Here is a 14,645-nt window from a genome sequence, read left to right as displayed (position 1 = left end):
ATGTTCACCCCCAGCTTTCCCCCCCCCCCTTTTTTTTTTTCCGTTGTATTTTCATTACGCTGTCTGTCGTGTCCTACCTGTCCCACTGCTGAAGTGACAGCTGGGGGCGTGGGCGGTTCTGCGGGCGGGGGGCCGTTCGCCCTCCCGGGCCGGGAGCGACCGAACGCCCGGCGGCAGGCCCCTGGCTTTCTCTGAGGTGACGGGACGACGTTCCCCGGGCAGGGTGAAGGACGGCCGTTAGGCCGCGCGCGGCCGGCCCTTAACGCCTCGGGGCGGGCGCGCGAGGAGGGCGGTCCCCGCCCGCAGCGCCCTGGGCCGCCGCCATGTCCCGGCCCTTCTCCTCGGGCCGCCCCCGGCGGGCGGGGAGGCTTTGGGGCCGGGGTGCCCGCCGGCGGCCGCGTCCAGCGCGATGCGGCTGTGCGGGCTGCTGGTGCTGCTGTGCGGGGCGGCGGCGGCGGCCCCGGCTCCCCCCGCGGCGGCCCCGCTGCTGTGTAACGTGAGCCTGGACAGCCCCGCCGAGGAGCGCTGGCTGCCGGTGCTGCGGCACTTCGATCCCGCCTTCCTGCGCGCCGCCGTCGCGCGGGTCATCGAGTGAGTGCGGGGCGGCGGCGGGGCGCGGCAGCCCCCTCCTCGGGACGGGGCAGCTCCGGGGGTGTGACATGGCCGCGGCTGGGGCCGAGGGGGCAGCGCCGTGCCCGCCGCTCCGCAGGCCAGCCCTTCACCCCCGGTAGAGCGGCGTGAGGGGCAGCCCCGGTGCCCGCCGCTCCTCCCGCGGCTGTGCCGGCAGCGGGGCTGGGCCAGGGCCCGCTTTCCCTTCACCCCAGCGCCGCGGAGCCTTTGTCGTGCCCCCGCCAGACCCGCTGCTGCGGGGCCTGAACGAAGAGGGCGAAGGGATGCTGCACGGCTGCTGAACTTCTCTGAACTCAAAAATTCAGGGGTTTTTTGGGTGTTAAGCCAGTACTACTGCATTCCCCGTATGCTTAGGAACCTGTCAGAGGACGGGCTGGGGAGATCCCTGGTAGGGATAAAAAAATCTCACAAGTAGGAAGCCGGTGCCGAATGGCTTGATGGGGTTGTGCAGGCTTCTTTGGGGGTGTGCAGAAGCCGATGAGACTCGGTGAGGGATGGGATGCAGGGATGTCTGATACAGCGCGGGATAGGCTGCTAATGGCTGGTCAGCATCGGCTGGGACAGGCTGATCAGAGAAGTGGCAGAGTCCTTGAGTATTTGATTGACGGATGTAAGTTGCAAATCTTTTTGTCTCTTCCTCAGCTAATGCCTTGAGTGTGTTTTGCAGTGAAAGTGTACCAAAATGGGTCCACGAAGTTATTCGGCCGATAGCAGCAGAACTGGAGTTCTTTATGCCGCAACCCTTCGCAGGGGAAATTCGGGGACTGTGCAAAGCACTGGGAGTAAGTCTTGGAGATGGAGTCCTGCTTAACTTCGCCTATGAATCTACTGCGTAAGTGTCTGGTTCTTACAGAATCTGGTAGAAACGGATGTAGAGATTCATTTTAGTTCAGCGTGGGAGGTGAAGGCACGTGGCAGATGATTTGCACTGTTCATTCTCACACTTTTTCATACGTTCAGCTGGAACGTTTCATTCTTATTAGGCAGTTTGTATCCTGAATTGAACAAGAAATGCAGAGCAGTATTTTTATTTGTTAATAAAGGTAACGTGTAGCTGTAATGCTTTTGTGTATGTATATCTGTATAAATGTATAAAAGTATGAAAGTAATTCCTGCTATTAAGGAAGGGCCATTTATTCAAAGTATTTGGCTTCATTTATCTTCAAAGATCACGTAATGTACTCTTGCGTCGTTTAAATTGTCATATTTCAAGAAAAAGGAAACTAGAAGAATTAGTTGCAATCTAATTATCTTAACCACTCATCTGAGATGAAGTTGCTTCCAAACCATTTTCTGGATGAACGTTCACAATGACTGTATAATGTGCTTTTTTGATTTGCGCAATGGAAAATGGATGTAATATCTTTATGTTTGATAATATCTTTATCAAACAAAACCTCTGTGGAAAAAATACTCAGTTTCATTGTCTTTTTTTTTCCGTAGAAGCATGTACAGGAGAATAATAAACTCTTGGCGTTGCCCGTGAGGGTCCTAAAAATATTTCTCCATATAGGTTTAAAAAAACCAAACAGGTGCATACAGCCACTTGTACGCATTTTGATTATTATTTTTCTTAATGTGTGGTGTTCAGTTGAAGTGATCCTTTTTTTAAAAAAAAAGGATTAATAATCAATAAGACAGTAATTTAAATGCTAGCTTTTTTAGTATTTCACAGAGGACACTTACCATTCTTAGCCCTGGTAAGGCCCATGAAATGTTAAGTTTCTCAGCTCTAACGATACTAAAGAAAAAATATCAACTGGGAACAAACTACTTGTCTGCAAAACTTGTCTGCAAAATTTTTTACCTTTACAGTTTTGAAAGACAGTGCTATGTATCACTGGAATGACAAACTCATACCTCCAGAGAAAATACATTTTTAATTCCTTGCAAATTCAATATACCTCATAAAAAAGCCTGTTTCAATGAAGCTGAAACTGTTATTAAAAAAGGAATTTCAGCACTCTTCCTGTTCTAAAGAGGTTAGACTATTATTGAAATGGCTGATGCTTTAACAACAACTCATGTTTTCAGTTTGAAAGGACTTTGTTTGAACTTTTTATCTAGTTGTGATTAAAAATATAAATGGGGTCCAAATTGAAATGAAATAATCTATAATTGTCAAAACGAAACCCAGATAGTTTCAGACTGATACTTTGTGGACAATTTTACATGTCAGCTTTTCATCTCGATTTAGAAAAGAAGTAAAATAATGACATTTTTCCCAAGTGGAAATTCTGTTTCATACCTGGTCTGTAATATCTGCCCTGATGCGGACAGTAGTGCGGCTTTGGGCTTTCTGAGCCAGGTGGGACCTGATAAGTATTGTAGTTTTGTATGTTAGACTCTGGGGGAAAGGACTTTCCCTTATGGATATCGTGCATAAGTCATATAGGACATCATAGTGTTGTGTAGTTATGCAGAGCTTCAGTCAAACCATTCTGACCCCCCTTTTTCTTTTTTCCAATTTGAAATTAAAACTTGTAAGAAATTTTATCAAAAAGTATAGGATGAGACTATTCTCTCAGGTTGGGAAGCCTGTGTTAATGATATAATGCAAACTCCTATTTGCACGCTTACATTAGTAAAATACTTTGCAGAAGAGCAACTCAGTTACTCCTGAAATGTTGAGCAAATTCAACTATAATACTGAAAACATTGTCATAGCTTTTTCTTAAATCATTCGTTCTCCTTTTTGTTTTTGAAGGTTCTGTACTAGTATTGTTGCTCAGGATGACAAAGGAAACATTTACCATGGTCGGAACCTGGATTACGATTTTGTTGATATATTAAGCAAGATTACGATTGATGTGCAGTTTATAAAAAGTGGGCAGGTACGATCTGCTGGTTGATGTGGCTGGGTGGTATTCCATGAAGGAACGGGGTACAGTCGTACAGCTGTCTAGGCAGTGGGATTTAGTGTAGGAACATGGTTCCCATCCCAAGTTCACTGGATTATTAGAGCACCGCAGTCACTCTCTAGGAATGTGGGATGAATGCTGGTTTTCTTTGCTTTCTGGACATTCAGTTTATGGTGATAAACTGGAACAAATAGAACAGCATAATCTCATATCTCAAGATCGTTATTTGGAAAGAGATGTTGAAAGAAGGAAATGTCGAGATATTAAGAAAGAAAAATACTAGAGAACGGAGATCAGTTTTGAGAGATCAGTTTTGGCAGGGACTGATTCAAAGGCTTTTTTCTAAGGCCTTGTTAATTTTTGTGACCAATGTGTGCGTTTTGGATGAAAATTTCCCAAAATGAACTAGTTGCTGGTGCAGTCCTCGTTAGTGTGATTTTCTTAATATTCCTTAGTCTGTTTTGCAAATGGAGAATTCTTTCTTTGTTTCTTGCTTGGGTACTCACTAACTTGAGCAAAACTTTTGCAGCAGTCGGTGATCATTAAGGAATTAAATACAGTGAATTTTGGTCCTCAGAGTCTTCTTATAATTTACTTGGCAAGTTTTTACTGTAATATAAAGCAACGTGGTTTATAGCAACTTATGTATGAAAGTCACAGGAAAAAGTACAGGATGCCACTTCAGAATGTTGCCTACTTGTAAGTAGCGTTCTGTTCCGGAATGCTAAAATACTGCTTGTTTCCTGGTTTCAGATAGCATATCAAGGCACCACGTTTCTTGGCTACGTAGGCTTATGGACTGGACAAAGTCCACACAAGTTCACGATCTCCGGTGATGAACGAGGTAAAATAAATCTCTCTCCCACACTTGACGTGATGTACACTATTTCAGTTGATTGTTGCGTGCTCTGGCCCTTCTCTCACGTTCTCTCAGAGGGAAAAATACGATTAAGGGTGTCGGGAAGGAGCTGAAATCTAATGACTTCTCTGGCCCTCAGGGGGTGAAAGCACACATGCTGCCAGTTTTTGGCTGCTGCATAGGAGAAAGGCCTTTGTTTGTCAGCACGGTGTCATCCGAGCTTGAAAAGTGTCAAAGGACACAGAGAACCTTGGGGAAAGCCCTCGGAGACCAATTCATGTGGTCTTTTCAAGAGACACGATTGGAGATGGCAGAGTAGGGGTTGAGAGAAAAAGATGCAGTCGTGTATAGCAAATAAATGGCTGCTTTCCTAGTTCTCTGTCCCTTCCTCTGTATTCCATGTTTCTCTGTCCCCATAAGGCAGCTTGAAAGAGAGGGTGGGAAGAGAAGCATAAGAGTGTGAGAGATCTAGGGGAAAGGCAGCAGGGCTTCAGAGAATGCATGGAGATACTGGAAAGGCAGCTGAGGAAAGATGTGGTAGTAGAGGAAAGTTGAGAGATGTCACTACTGAGAACTAAAGCTTGACAACAGAAGGGCTTGTAACAGCCAGGAAGGTAGAGGAAGGGTCACTGCCTTTTCCATCAGTGCTTCAGTTTCACAGATACTGATAAGTTATGTCCAACTCAGAGCTTGGGTTTACCTCTTCCATCCCTTCCCCCCTCTTTTTTCTTGTCTTTTCTTTTTTCTTTTCTTTTTAAGAAGCAGAGACTTTTTTTCTGTTCTTTTATTAGCTGTTTGTTAGAACTGGAAACAATGTAGTCTGAATTGGAACCAACATTTACAATAAATGTTTATTTTTCACTTGTGATTGTGGTAACCAATTTTTCTTTTCTTTTGAATCTTTTCTTTTAATTGGATAATCTTTTGGTTTTGAAATTTTTGTTTACGTTATGCAAACACTAGTCGCTGTATACGCTATATACGTATTCATTATCTCTACAAGTAGAGATTCTGCTGTGGAGCATGTGCACCTTTTGATTCCTGTTTCCTTTGTTAATACTGCCTTATTGCATTCACTAGATTCTTTCCATAGTTTACACTCAAATTTTTTTAAGATCCTGCTTCTGATGCTAGTGTAGTTATTTAATCCTTTCCAAACTGGAGCGTCCTGGGCTGATACTGAGAGATGCAAACTGCTTTCAGTTCATACTAGCATCAGCTTGGAAGTAAAGTCTTAAGTGTATCGAGTCTTTGCAAAAGGCTCGATTTAGAAAATATTGAGGACCAAAGTCCTATGTCTGTGAACAGGCACAATTTGGGGACAAAACCAGTGCCGTCCTGTTCTCCCTGCTGTTTCTCAGCAGTGTGCCTCAACTTTCAGTATAAGGATCATCTGACACAAGTGAGGTGGTTCCGTCCATGCACAAACCCGTTCTGTTCTCCTGATTCTGATGGAGAATCAAGTACTGCAAACTTTTGTGTGTGATGGGCCCCTCTTGTCCGTCAGGAGCTGATCTGCTGTCATCCACCTGTGTGCCTCGACTTCAGTCACTTTTTAACTACAGGCAATAGTAATTCACTCAACAGATGCCGTGCTCCTGTAAATCAGTTGCTGCTGACTGCTTGCTGCTTTATCTGTCACTGTACAACTGAACTAAAAATTTAGGGAAACCATCATGTGAACTATAGCTGGAAAGGGGGATGACTTTAAATTAGGGTGAAGGTCTATCAAGTGACAAGCATATTGTTTCTGCTGGCTTTTTCTGGTTTTGGCATATGAATAATTATAAACTTGCCCTTCTGTTTTTCTTAGTTCTCCTAACGCTATCACTACCTCTTTTTTTAGCTGTTTCATGATTTCTGTGTAATTCTTCCTGTTGTAATATTTCAGGAAGATGAATAATGAGGTGATTAATGCTAATATTTGAGCTGACAGATGTAGACTGTTATATCATATGAATAGACCTGCAATACTTTTGGAAATATGTGTTACAAAGTGCTAGTCCCTGTTACAGTCACCTTTGACTCTTCATCGTTTATCATTCAGGTATGAATAAAATTGGTTTAAAAACTGAGCAGCTAGCAAGTTATCAATACTGAAAGGAATGTGATAGTTTTTGATTGAAATTGCTAGTGCTGGCAAGTTCTGAGAGATACTGCATATTCTCTGTACAGTGCTGAACATGTCTGCTTTATTGTTCACTGCACCTCAGACTCCCTGCCATTTTATGGCACTCTCTTATGGCACTGGTCACAGGAATATTGTACCTTTCAGAAGACACCAGAAAGCTAAGATAATGATCACTCCTGTCATTACAGGTCTGAGATGCATTCTGGAAAGCAGGGGTGTTAATCCAGCTGCCCTCGTTGAACTTCAGTTGGGATTATGTTGTCTATTTATATTTTACCTGTAGTTTAAGCTCAATGTTATGCTCTTTGTTAGCCCTTCTCCTGAAATGTTGACTTTTTACGCTGATACGTAGCTGCCCTCTTTCACTGAGGATTTAGCTTTCTGTGGTATTTCAATATCCAAATCTAATGATACAGAAAGCTGACCATTCGACAGACAAATTTTGTAAAATGAGGGCTTGCCAGGGTATGTTAGCCTGTTTAATGCAGCACATCCTGCATATTTTATGTATAGATATCAGTAAAGTAATACAAAAGAAAAGGAGCACTGTAAGCATTCAGCGTTCTAAACGGTGTTGATAAGCTCAAGATGGTACAGAGGCTCCGATGACTTTGAGACGGTGTGTGCTTTGTCAGTTTGGTATAAGCTGCCTAACTTTGGTGGTTTTATGATAGTGGTATAGTCAGAGAATTACGGAATTTATTGCACCAATCTTTTGTAATGCAGTAGAGGGAAAGATTGCAGAGCTAGAGACGGGACATGGAGAAGAAGGGAAGGCAGGAGGATAGATTTCACAGAGCGTACTATGTAATATGCACGTATAGTGATTTTCCTTTATTTTCCAGCGGGTGGTAGATGGTGGGAAAATGCAATAGCTGCTTTTCTGAATCGGAATTACCCTGTCAGCTGGCTTGTCCGAGATGTAAGTGTACCAAGTAATTTTCTCATATTTCACAGCAATGTCATTTGTACTTACAAACTCCTGGTAAATTTGATGTTCCAACTTTTAGTTTCACAGAAAATTCAATAAATTGATAAGAAATGAATTGCATTTCATTAGAGGGGATAGGTATTGTCCCTAAATTGCCAGCAATGTATATGAGAGAGGCAATTCCAGTCCTTCAGGGGGGCAATCTCTAATCAATGCCAAAAGTCTTTGAGAAGCTGTGTAAAGACTTCTTTCCTAGGGAGTATTTCAGGTAGCTGTGACTTGTAATTCAACAAACTGAGGCAGCTGCACTCTTAGATGGTTAGTATCTGACCCAGTGGTTGTTTTACACTACGTTTGGTATGTTACCGTATTAAAAATGCAGAGCTCACTGGTGAGCGGCAGGAGTTAGACTGGTGTTTTGTATAGCACATTTTATGAATATTGTGTTAGGGTACTACTAAGATAAAACAGGTCTGCTGCTTCTCAGATTCATGATTTACAGTAAACATGAATGATGTGGTTTGTGGGTGAACTCCCTGCAGAACTGGAATGTCTACTGGAGACTTTATTGTTCATATTTTTTGAGTTTGAGATGTGACTTGAGGCTGTGACTCGAAACTACTAGCTGCAGTGTTGCTGTCAGAAATAATTAATTGTACGCCAGGGCTTTCCCCATCTTTCTGATCAATTTTGTTTGATGCATGTTCTCCATATTTGTTTTTAGTTCCTGCACAGCATTCATTTTTAAAGATGTACTTCGGTAGGTTGTGGCCCTATGCCTGAAAATAGTAGCTTTGTTGGCTGCGGTGGAACTGTCAGTTTATGCTAAGTTAGTCACCTGCTTATGGCAGGAAAAGCCAGGCTTGCTGTCAGCAAGGTCTCTGCCTTATTCACCATGGTTACCTGAGTCCTCTTAAACCGCTGGCAAGACGAAGACGGGGAGTGGGGTTTTTTCCCCCTTTCATGCACTTTCATCTATCCTATCATTCACATTGAAAAACTTTGCTGAGGATTGAATTTGCAGAGTATGGACATGCCTCTGTCTTTTTTGAATGGCAGATTTTTCAGCTTTTTTCACTTTTAACCATACACATATATGTGTATGTATACTTACTGTTTTCTTTGAATATTTGCAAAGCTGGGATTAATGAGTTCATTTACTAGTCATACGCATTTCATGTTCATATGCAAGTCAGTTTGGAAAACTATTTTCAGGGAAATATTTTCAAGTAGCACTTTACAGTTAATTGCTATTTTCAAAAAAGCTGGACCTTTTCTTCATTTTAAGATGTCCTGGTGCTCGTTTTTGTTCTTGACCGTGCTCTGTGATCTTTGTTTCACTGTGATCTCCTTTTTGCATTAGACCCTGAGCAGAGCAGAGGACTTTCAGTCAGCTGTTCTCAGACTAGCGGGCATTCCCATCATTGCTGAAGTTTACTATATTGTAGGAGGTGTATCGCCCAAAGAAGGCATGGTTATAACGAGGAATAGAAGAGGGCCAGCAGATCTCTGGCCTCTCGATCCTTTAGGTGGAGCGTAAGTAGAAAAAAATGGTTTATTTTGTTTTTTCATATTCCCTCCTGAGTGGTAGGTAGGGTTAGAGACATAACTTTCTTGAGACCCAGGCTCATCTCTTACTAATGCTTACAGCTGGACAGGGAAAGCTTGAAAGCCTCTGAAAGGAACACCAGTCCCTTCTCTTTGAGAAGGAATCACACCACCTTGTCAGGTTGGGGCAGTCCAGCAGGTCAAGGGTGGAAAAAGCATCTGTATGTGTTTATTTTTTAGCCAGATTCCAAACAAGACAAGACTTGAGGGCTTTTCCTGTCTGTCTGCCAAGTATTGCACCAGTAAATTCAGCACTGCCAAATTAGTTGTGACCCAGAGTGGTAGAAAGGTCGAAGGCTCAAAAATAACTGTTCCTATCAGTTTTGTGAAATCAGTAGCCTAACGTATGAAGGAGATCCTAAATATTTGCCCTGCGGTGAAAAAGGGCACTTAATGACTACAGTCAGCCAGTAAATACTGGCTTGGCAACAGCCAGATGGCCTGTTGGCTCCGTGTACTCCAAACTGAATGCTGCAGGCTGCATCGTACGCATACCCATAATCTTTTCTCTGATCATCTCTTTAAAGGTCTGATCTTGCTTTTATTGTAGTCAGGAGTAGTTTTGTCACTGTTGCCAGCAGGAGTTGAGGGGCTGCTCCTTTTTCATTTGTGTTGAGTAGTTTATGGTAAAGGCTGCTATGTGAATCAACATAGGATCCCTCAGGCTTGCAAGAGACACAGGAAAAAGACTTTTGAGGGAGGTTTTTTTCGTTTTGGCAATACAGAGATACTGATTCTTGGCCTTTATTCATTACCTGCTGATTAGCCTTTTTGTTGCTTTTATGTTTGTGTGTTGTGTTATAGGTGGTTTCGTGTGGAGACAAACTATGACCATTGGACTACCCCTCCTCCGTTTGATGATCGAAGGTAAATTTAGTTTGGAGCTCTGTGGTGAGATAACGCTTTTCTTTTGAAAAAGCTCAGAGACTTGGGTGTTTTCTTCTCTGAGCGGGTGTTGGCTCGTTGAGCAGGCAGCTTGTTCAGTTTCTGTAATGCCACTCAAAAGGGGACAGATAGGGTAAGGAGCAATATTTGCATATGCCAGAGCAAAGTCTGTGTGGCATGGAATGGCATAAAAGATGAGAAATTGCAAGGATAAGGCATGTACCAAACATTTCTTTATAAAGCAAAGTTTAGTAAAAGTTACAGGATTTAGATTTACAGTGAAAAAGTATTTGATGGCATTAGGAAGGTGCTCGCAGACATAGAATCTTTAGGCTGTGTAGTACACAAAAAGCTGTTGGTCTGTACTCAGTGGTGTAGTAATGGAGTAGCTTCAGCAATGTGAGACTGGACTCAGTCACACAGCACTCTGGATTATTTTAGGCCACAGCAAGCATTTCAGTGTAAAGGCCTTAGGTGAGAAATTTTTCACATTGGTGCTTTGTAGCCTTTGGAACACCAAAGTGTGTTTAATGATACTGTGTTGTTTTCCTGCAGAACACCAGCCATCAAGGCTCTCAATGCTACTGGACAGCAGCACATCAATTTTGATACGCTCTTTAAGGTATTTCTTTTAAATTCTGCATTGTGACTTTGACTCAAAAGTCTTTTTGAAAGCAGAAGTGCGGTTGCATTTTTGTCAGGGATTTAAAAGCTGTGCAGGGAAGGCATGGTGAAAAAGGTGTACTGCACAACCGTGTCTGGAGAGTTTTAAGACTGCTAAGTCTGTTGGTTAAGATGTTTCTGAACTCCCTTGCATAGGCATTTCGTAATAGTCTGCCAATCCAAGGGGAAAGTGCAAGAGGTGAATCCCACCGCCATCATCTTTGTGCAGTTCCTTATTTCAAGCACAATTATAAATATTACAGCAGGCAGATAAAGTGTTAGGCATGAGTGATATTTACCAGTTTTTGAGAACTTAAATGTTGCATATTTCAGAGGGCTTTTTAAAAATATTTTTGTAAAATGATCTGATGTTTAAAAAAAAAAAACCAGCAAGAGAAATCCTTGACTTTGCATTATGCATTTGCATAACTTCATCCTACTGCTGTTTCTAAATAGCCTTTTAATTCCCTCTTCATTTACCAAAATGACAACTCTTCAAACTTTCTGTACAGGTGTTGTCAGTGAAGCCAGTCTTAAACAAGTAAGTATTAGATTCAGAGATGTTAATCAGTGCATCCTGCCATGCCTCAGGCCACTTAAAAGTCAATCACAAACTTCCTGAGGATTTTCCTATGCGTGCATCTGAGTATCTTGTGGTTTCCCAGCTTAGATTTCTGCTTGTGCGTGTGGCACTCTATTGGCACTTCCACAGCACTCTTCCTCTTTTGTCTACCACTTTAGCCAAGAAACTATACTTTGTTAGGCTCAGTCTGGTCATGGGAAGTTCCTCTGTAGTAGTGAAACAAATGACTGCTTAGAGGAGCAGCTGGACTTTCTGCCGAGTCATTTGTGCCTTTTGCTTTTGGAACTTTTGGATTTGTGTTAACACTGCAAATGGCTGTGTCTGGAGTTTCTGATGTAGCTCTGCTTGATGTCTACAAAGGAAAAAAAAATAGTAAATGGGGACATAGCTTTTAGGTACCATTTACTGGATTTTTAAGAGAAATTGATTTCTGTATACCATGATTGTTCTGCATTGTTCCACAAATTGCACCTTTGCAGGTTATCCTGTTTTGTTTTATACAGAGCTCAGTATATTCTCTGGATCAGTCATTCACATTAGAGCTTGGCAATGGCTTCTTCAAAGTTAATACCAGGACTTCCTCTCCTCTATCTTATAAATGTGAGGAAATACGGAAAGGAGAAGATTATATCTGTGCGACTGCTAAGATTAGCAATACTGATTTTTTTTTAATACAGTGATCAAATGGATGTTGAAATACAGTTGTTCCTTTGCTGTACTAACTGGGGAAAAAAATACTAAAAATTTGTGCCAGCAGCCTTCATTTTTATCAGTCTCTTTCCCACTTTTTCAAACCTTTCTGTACCTAAGCAGAATGTTTGTTTCCACTAAAATTTGTTCTGCTGCTTTGCTAGTTGTATAAATTAATTTTCTTGCCTTTGGAATGTCACTCACTCTTTTCCTCTTTCCCTACCAGTAACACAGTGTATACCACAGTAATGAGCGCTGCACTTCCAGATAAGTACCAGACATGGATCAGAACTGTGAAGTGAAGAGGTGTAAGTAGCACGCTGGTACTCCTAGCTACTTGTACTGAAAAAAAAATTTCAGCTGAAGAGTCACTGAGGGACAAAGCACTGCAGTGGCACTCAGGTGACCTAGTCTGAATTCCTGCTTCTCCCCTTGGTTTGCTTATTGACCTTGGGTAAATACCTTCCCGTGTTGTTTTAGAGATAGAGTTAGGTATTGACTTTCTTTGCAAAACCCTTGGAGATTATCTTAGGAAAAGTGCTTTATCAGAGAGGAAGGCGTGGGTGGTGTTGAGACCTAAAGGTAGAGGTTCCCTCTGTGAACGTTTTAGCTGTTATTTTTACCAGTCCCACTGCTGCGATACGTTTCACATGTCTCCAGGTTGTTGATTACGACAGGAAGCCCTGCCAGAGTGAACTGAATCCCAGCAGGAGGGGTTGGTGCACTTGGCACCAAGAAAGATCAAGCTTAATTTGTGACAGCTGTTCACAGGTGATGGAACATTAACATCCTTTGAGGGTGTTGTCTTGTGAACTTGCAGGAAAAAGTCTAAGTGCTTGAACTCAGAAGGTGCCTCACATGGTAGCTTTAATGTGTTCAGAGAAAGATACTAAGTTACATTTATTTCTATTCCAAGAAACTCTGGTTGCCTGGTCTTGCCAGGAGCACAAGAAGCTGCATTCCAGTTTGAATAGGTTTTTAAACTCTTATTAGTATTACATTTGTAGCAGTTAACTTGGACATTTGATTTTGCAAGAGCAATTCCTTTCTTTTGGAGATTCTGAAGAGTTTGTTTCTTTCTTAGCTCTGTACAAACCTGTGCTCTCTTATTTATCTATTTATCTATGTTTTTATTTCAACAGACTAGTGAAAAGCTGAAGCTTTCCAAGACTGGCACATGCTTTTAAAATCACTCTCACCAGCAGTACAGGTGTTTTGGCTTATTAATTATGTGAACCATTCAGGAAATAATGACTTGTTAATTATTTTAAGTGTTGCAGATGGTACTGTTAATTAACTGTAATGGAAGTTTGATTTTACTGTAATTACATTGCTGTTCTAGCAGATGTTGATGGCTAAAAATTGCTTTTACTGTTTTTGTAAAGAGTTGTGCAACTTGAATGTACTTATGTGCTGACTAATAAAAAAATTTCATGTGTTTTGTGTGGCCTGTAGGTCTGAATATAAGGAAATAAAAATATGCAGCTGCTTGATTTATGAAGACCTGTGGTGTTATCCCTAATGTCATCGTGCTTTTCCCTGAGCTGTGAGGGGCTTGTGATCATGAGCCTAACGGGGTCAGATGCTATGCCCAGAGATAACTGGACTGGAGGAGCGGGCAGCCCAAACAGAGCTCTGCAGAACCCTATTATAATTGCAGAACAGGGTCGCCACAGGTCCTGGTACTGTTTAAGCCTTTGTTGAGCTGCATCAGTTTGGCTGTCCTCTCCTGACATGCTCTGTGGGACCTTTCTCAACGCAAAAATTACTGTGTCAGTGCAAAGGAATGTGACTTTTCATAGTGTGAATTCCACTGCAGGCAGTCTCTCTCCCCTTCAGCTGTGAGTCTCTGGTGCACAGGCTCTTCAGCTGTTTTTAGTAGGCTTATGAAAGGTGACAGAGTATAGAATAGAATATTTCAGTTGGTGAGCACTGTAGGTTCCTTCCTAGTCCAATTGCCTGACCACTTCAGGGCTGACAAAAAGTGTGTTAGTAAGGGCATTGTCCAAATGCCTCTTGAACACGGCCAGGCTTGGGCCATCAACAGCCTCTCAAGGAAGCCTGTTCCAGTGTCTGACTACTGCATGCACAGCTGTACACCACGGTGCTTTATTCATCAGAAATTGGGAGCTGTTTTAGGAGGTGTGCTAGTACAGGCTTTTCCCCCCAATAGATGGGAGAAGCTTGTGCTGGGATAGCAGTGAGGTTAGAAAAAGCATGGTTTTGCTTTTACATATTTGAAAGTTGCTTTCAACAGAAAGTTTACAACTAATTTCTATAGTGTAGAGGGGTTTCTTGGTTTGTTTGTGGGGTTGTGCTGTGACTGCATATTGAATTGAGGCACTTCTGGGGAGCACCCCAGAAATACAGAAGGATTTAAAGAGTCAAGACCAGTGGATACCTTCACATAAAGCTTAGAGGTCCCATTCTTCACTGGACAAAATTCCTGCTAATGCCACTGAGAATTTTATGTTGGAGAAGAAGGTATGCTCAGAATGTTAGGTTAGAGCATTCCCTATATGCACAATGTCGCGGGCAGTATTTGTGCATGGGTTATGCAAACTGTTCCCGAGACAGCTTTCTGGAGATGTGGGCCCTTTATCTCCTTGCGCTGAGTCTGGCTAAGTGTCATAACCTACTTACCTGCATCCTCTACTTCTGCCTGCATAAATGCGCTGCAAGCTTTGCCTTGACCCAGTTTGTACACTGATGTTAGCAGTCATATGCCAGAAAAATAAATTTGAAAAACAGAGAGTTCCTGGAGGAAGATGTAAATAACAGCGGTCACGATATCGTTGAGATTT

General features: G+C 42.4%; 1 protein-coding gene across 2 annotated transcripts; it reads left to right on the top strand.

Annotated features, from left to right (window-relative positions):
• Positions 1–331: 331 nt before the first annotated feature.
• Positions 332–13,338, top strand: NAAA (N-acylethanolamine acid amidase). Of its 2 annotated transcripts, XM_075501310.1 has the most exons (11): positions 333–591; positions 1,298–1,462; positions 3,338–3,464; positions 4,245–4,335; positions 7,327–7,403; positions 8,776–8,948; positions 9,825–9,887; positions 10,461–10,527; positions 11,081–11,109; positions 12,068–12,153; positions 12,989–13,338. In XM_075501310.1, exons 1-10 carry the CDS (start codon positions 410–412, stop codon positions 12,141–12,143), a joined length of 1,050 nt encoding a protein of 349 aa, XP_075357425.1. In that variant the 5' UTR covers positions 333–409; the 3' UTR covers positions 12,144–12,153; positions 12,989–13,338. The 2 variants fall into 2 exon arrangements, 1 of the variants encoding a protein (XP_075357425.1); XR_012775703.1 differs by lacking the exon at positions 11,081–11,109 and having other exon boundaries at positions 332–591.
• Positions 13,339–14,645: the final 1,307 nt, after the last annotated feature.

Source organism: Mycteria americana, chromosome 4 (assembly GCF_035582795.1).
Source record: "Mycteria americana isolate JAX WOST 10 ecotype Jacksonville Zoo and Gardens chromosome 4, USCA_MyAme_1.0, whole genome shotgun sequence".
Classification (NCBI taxonomy): Eukaryota; Metazoa; Chordata; class Aves; order Ciconiiformes; family Ciconiidae; genus Mycteria; species Mycteria americana.
This window is presented reverse-complemented; position numbering and strand designations above follow the sequence as displayed.

Bases quoted from the DNA above. Each gene is read 5' to 3' on its own strand.
- NAAA (XM_075501310.1), top strand. From the start codon at position 410: ATGCGGCTGTGCGGGCTGCTGGTGCTGCTGTGCGGGGCGGCGGCGGCG. The intron at 592-1,297 runs GTGAGTGCGGGG...TGTGTTTTGCAG, and splicing joins GCCGTCGCGCGGGTCATCGA to TGAAAGTGTACCAAAATGGG. The intron at 11,110-12,067 runs GTAAGTATTAGA...TTTCCCTACCAG, and splicing joins GTGAAGCCAGTCTTAAACAA to TAACACAGTGTATACCACAG.